The sequence below is a fragment of the Triticum aestivum genome, chromosome 5B (assembly GCF_018294505.1).
Source record: "Triticum aestivum cultivar Chinese Spring chromosome 5B, IWGSC CS RefSeq v2.1, whole genome shotgun sequence".
Lineage (NCBI taxonomy): Eukaryota > Viridiplantae > Streptophyta > Magnoliopsida > Poales > Poaceae > Triticum > Triticum aestivum.
Window position 1 is genome coordinate 366,647,717 of NC_057807.1, and position 5,079 is coordinate 366,652,795.

At 45.3% G+C, this 5,079-nt stretch overlaps 1 protein-coding gene across 5 annotated transcripts; it reads right to left on the minus strand.

Moving 5' to 3' along the window:
• Positions 1-455: 455 nt before the first annotated feature.
• Positions 456-4,638, minus strand: LOC123111893 (malonyl-CoA decarboxylase, mitochondrial). Of its 5 annotated transcripts, none has more exons than XR_006454871.1 (13): positions 3,950-4,638; positions 3,675-3,819; positions 3,506-3,596; positions 3,149-3,207; positions 2,987-3,064; positions 2,807-2,890; positions 2,458-2,636; positions 2,049-2,171; positions 1,852-1,924; positions 1,463-1,548; positions 1,281-1,365; positions 827-1,008; positions 456-734 (listed from the first exon to the last, which is right to left on the minus strand). XR_006454871.1 is itself a non-coding variant. In XM_044532771.1 (12 exons), exons 1-11 carry the CDS (start codon positions 4,483-4,485, stop codon positions 1,290-1,292), a joined length of 1,530 nt encoding a protein of 509 aa, XP_044388706.1. In that variant the 5' UTR covers positions 4,486-4,638; the 3' UTR covers positions 752-1,008; positions 1,281-1,289. The 5 variants fall into 5 exon arrangements, 2 of the variants coding, with proteins under 2 accessions (XP_044388706.1, XP_044388705.1); XR_006454869.1 differs by having other exon boundaries at positions 456-726; positions 827-1,134; positions 3,950-4,636; XR_006454868.1 differs by having other exon boundaries at positions 827-1,134; positions 3,950-4,636.
• Positions 4,639-5,079: the final 441 nt, after the last annotated feature.

Consider the following 5,079-nt stretch of genomic DNA (forward strand, 5'->3'; position numbering starts at 1 on the left):
TGCGCCGAGGACTTGGAAATGGCCGCCGCCCAGTACATGGTCGTGTGTTTGTGTGTGTGAGGTTGGTTTGGCGTGAAGGCCACCGCAGCCGGGGAGCAGATCGAGGAAAAATCAAGCCTTCTCCTCGCCGTAGATCACCTTAGGGAAAGGCGTGGGGAGGAGGGTGCGGCGGATGAGCTCCAGCGACGCACAGGGGAGCCGAGCAGGGGAGCTCCGGCGCAAGGGAGTGGACCTCCGACGCGGGAAAGGAGTGGGGAGACGACAAGGAGCAAGGGGCTTGTTGAGAATTCGCTGGGGGTATTCCTGAAAAAAGACCTCGGGGACAACTTTTATCGGACGAAGGGAGTACTTTTGTTCCTCGTACAAACAAAAAATAAAAACAGCGGACACTGCGAAAAGAATTAGACACAGCAACAAAAAACACAAGCTCAGACCATGGCCACACGCAAAACAGATAACGGGCCGCCCAACAGCACAGCACAAATCTTGTCGCATTCCAGCTTAGTTTTAGCAATTTCAAAAAGAAAACGGCTTGCGCTGTTACAAGGCAACAATGTCAACCGCTACCCTGCGGCCTATCAGATTTTGCTCCACAAATTAAAATGAGATCCATGGGCACTAGCACCCAGGACATATTTTTATAGAAGAAGCCCACCCGGGTGAGGAACCAGAAATTCGCAAAATTCGCTCCCGACGGGATTTGAACTCTGGCCGCAGGGTGCACCACTGTGACCCTTCACAAATTAACAGATGTGATATATGTTATACATTGTATAGAAAAAGATGTGATATATGTTATACATTGTAGAGAAAAAAATGATCTTACAGTAATTTGCAGTATGTGTTCCTTTGCATGTTCATGTGCAAGATATAAATACATGTATTTTCTGCTACGGTTCCCAAAGTGGAAGGGATAAAGAGCTAGCCGAGTCTTCAGTTCATATCTCCTCTAGGCTTTTAGAAGGTAGTATACGGAAGGAACAGCCACTACCAAACTAAACATGTGCCCTGGATTAAACCGCAGAAGAGGTGTCAGACCCTTTCGTAGTAAATCATCTTTGTTGAGTGTATCACACACAGATACGATGTGTTGATGTGATGAAGCAACTGCATCTCCATTTCATATATATGTGGCTGTTCCAGAATATCTCAGTAAGGATACGGAAGATAGAATGAAAATTTGGTAAAACACCGGTAATAACATTGTAGTACAGCAGAAGAAAAACGTCATGTCATAGCATAAGATGTAAAATCTCATACCAGCCAAGCACAAAGCTTACCTCAACATGTTAGGAAAGGCTAGATGACGTATGGATAATCCCTGTAGCCGAATAAGACGATGCATATTCTTCTATATTCTCCAACCTGAACATATTGGTAGTGTTAGAGAAGCTAGTGTCCGTGACAGCCATCCAAAGGTATCCAGATTGACGTTTGTTTTGATAAAAGGCTAAAAGCATACCTGTACAGATAATTGACCATGATACCTCCACTTTGTTCAATGCCCTTCTCGGATTGGTCGGCCATCCAGTTTATTCTCTCAACCATCTACCATACAATAAAAGCGGTGTTCAGCTGTTACGTAATGCTCACTGAATTGCTTCAAATAGCTACTCCTTGAAAGTCAATATAATTAAGCCCAAAGTTCATACAGAGAAATGCAACAGTACACCATGTCAGAAAACGAAATTACAATGTGGTTCGGGGACAAGTATTAGAATTTTAATTTCAGGTAGAAGACCAAAGAAAAAACAATCTGGTTTCTTAAGTATGAGCCCAGCACAGCCGCATCCAATACTCAGGATCGATATTTAAAGTTAAGACTGAATGGGGTGACAGTGGGTATCTTACTGCTCCATTTTGCAAGTGAAAATTAGCAACAGCATCTAGAGCTTTTCCTCGTATTTTCTCTCTGGTAAGATACCTATACATCATATGAGAAGGCTGTCAGCTTCTGCAATTGAGATGTACCGTCCATTCAGAGAATGAATAGTGTTAACTCCAATCGTTGGTAACATTCCCAAATTCCAATGTATCTTTTTACATACCTTACACACAAACGCATAAGAGGAGATTTCAGCGCAGCAGATAATTTTTCAGACTTTGCCCATTGACTTGATTTCAGTATATCTTGCAAAAGTTCAATTCCTTGTTTACCGTTGACTTGATCGCTGCAATAACAGTAAGGGCACAAATGACAATAAATCAAGAAGTGATAATTTACCCTATTCGTTTTTAAAATGAATAGCCAAAATATTCACAGCAGAATTTTAAAATTAAGATACCCACTTTCTTCAGCAATTCAAAGAATGTGAAAGAAAGTACAAAGATCATGGGCACTAACTTCCCAAAAGAACAAAATAAAGTTTTTGAGAAAAGGCTACATGCATAGAAGCCTTAGAAGGTGAAGCTGGGTCAAGTGAAATTCGCCATTTTGCTTTCTTAAATGGAACATACATGGCACTGTGTATCATCTTCTCTTCCTCCGGGAAAAGGATGGATTCTCTGAAAGTAGAACTGGCACCTTCTATCGAATTGCCCTCTTGCATCTCTGTCTCTGCTAATTTTATTTGAGAGGCCAACTTAGCGAGAAGCCATTGCATGAAACCAGGTATCGGGCTAAGAGTAGCAAAAATCTGTATAAAATACCAACAAATAAATACATAAAATTAGATGTATCAGTAAACATAGCTATGATAAACTTTTCGCATGATGAATTATACATTTACAATTGACGCTACACCCAGAGAAGCATGCAGTTTATTGCATTTCCAGACAACAATGATCGAGATATTAGAAGCAGTACCTGCACGGAAGGCATATCTTTTCTCAACATGTCAATGACACGCTTGAGAAGAAACTTTCCCAGATTAATACCTGATAAGCCTGGCTGACAACAGCAACATATAATCAGTTCGTAGGTGCGAGTTCGTCGCCTAGCACAATACTTCCCTTGGTATTTATAATCCTTAAAAACTTTGTTTACCTGGGTTGACGATATTGAGTAAAACAGTGCACATTTAGCTTCACATTCAGCGATTGGAGGGACATCCAACAAAACTTCCTGATATGACAAGAGAACATAAGGTGCAAAGAAGTAGAGTAGAGCACCCATTTATTAAAAGAAATCATGCCAAACTATAATAACCTGTATAGATGTGGCCATATCTTTGAGGAGAGCAACTTCGATGAAAATCAGGGGCTCCCCTAGTGTTAATGAAGACAGTAATAGCACTCAGACAAAGTTACTAAGAGATCTAAAAACCATCGTCCTAGAAACTGTGAATCACTCTGTTTATAATACTATGAAAATATGTTTATTTTATCTCTAAGAAAATTTCAAACATGTGCAGGCAATACTACTGATATTGTGCAATCTAAATATCAACTCTTCGTACAACATCTGGGCATGCATGGTCAAAATTTATAAGTTTCAGTTGTAGCATCAGCAGTAATAGTCCCAATGTGCAAAAATCACAATCAGAAACAAAATGTCCCAACTAACCTGGTATCGCAGGATGGAAGTAACCAAAACAACGTCGGCCCACACCCAGCCTTCTCTTCAAGTCTATCAGATTCCTGATTGGATGCACAGCCTGAAAAAAAAAGAACAAAATCATCAGCAAAACACAAGAGAGCACATTGAACAATTTAATGGTGAGGCAAACACAGACTTCATAAGCCACAATCTTCTCGAGCAAGGAGGCAGGATCATCCCAGGTTATCTGGTGGAGTGCCAGTGCCGCTGGGCTGAGCCACGTCACGAGCTTCTCCTTCAAGTACCCATCCAATGCACGCAGCACTGGAGCATTCTCCTCCCTGCGTTGCACTCGTAAGTTCCAATTAGACCAGAGAACCAGGAAGGGGACATCTCGGTTAAGCCCCCTAATGTCCCCAGTATCAGGCAGTAACTGCAACAGCAAGGTGTCAATGTCAATGCCAATCTCACCCCAGCAAGGCGAGGAGGTCGGCTCGGATGACCGCGAGGAGCTTGAGCCCGCCAGGCTGCGCGTTCATGGCCTCGAGGAACCCGGCGTACTTGGGCCGGAGGGCGTCCCGGAGCCCCCTCTCCATACGGTACAAAGCCGATGCGGCGCCGCCCTCCTCTCTCTCCGCCCCCGGCTGCTGGTCCCCACCCTCCCCGGTGGCGGAGACGCTCACGTACTGGCGCATGAGGTCGCGAACCCGCGCGCGGGGCACGTCGTAGTCTGTGGCGAGGGATCGGAGGATCTCGTGGCGGCCGCCTCGGTCGAGGGAGCGGTACCCGTCGGAGAAGCACTCGAGGGCGGCGGGAGGCGGGGAGGCCGCGGCGATTGAGGCGTGGAGCCAGTGGCGGACGGAGGAGGCGGCGGCTGTCCGGGCACTGGGGCCGGGCTCGGGGCTGGCGGCGGGTGACGGAGCGGGCGGCGGCGAGGGGATAGAGTCGGGGTGCATCCTGGCACGGAGCAGGACGGCGAGGGATTTCGGGGTGTGGCTCCTGGTCATGCGATGCGATCGGAGCTGCCGCCACCGGCGATGGAAGGAAGATAGATGTGGTCAGGAAGGGCGGTGTCACCGGCGCGCGCGCCGACGGAGGTTGCGAACTGGGAGGTTTGGAGAGGACGGACGGTGGCGGTGCGCCAACTATGCGGTTGGGTTCAGCCGGTCAGTCGTCACCGAAACAGTACGTCGTACAGTTGGTGTAAAGTTGAGGGCATTTAGGGCAACTCCAATAACAAATAAGAAGTGTACATCTTGCTTTTGTCTCAAATTAAAATTTTGAAACTTTGATCGATTTTATTCGGAAAAGTAGCAACACTTATGTCACTAAATTAGTATCAATAGATCCGTTTTGACATACCAATTTGATGTCATATATGCTAATACTCTTTTGTTATATTGTTGTTCAAAAATTTAAAATTTTGACTTAAGATAAAAGGTAGAAGTACATATTCGCGGACGGAGGGAGTATGCCCGCATCCGATTACGTCCGCACTGACAAAAAAAGGACCTGACAACGCAAACGAATGCATATCCGTTGCTAGGTTCATTTGGACTCATTTCCTGTTTAAATTTGGCCCAGGTTTGTGTCCTTACAAA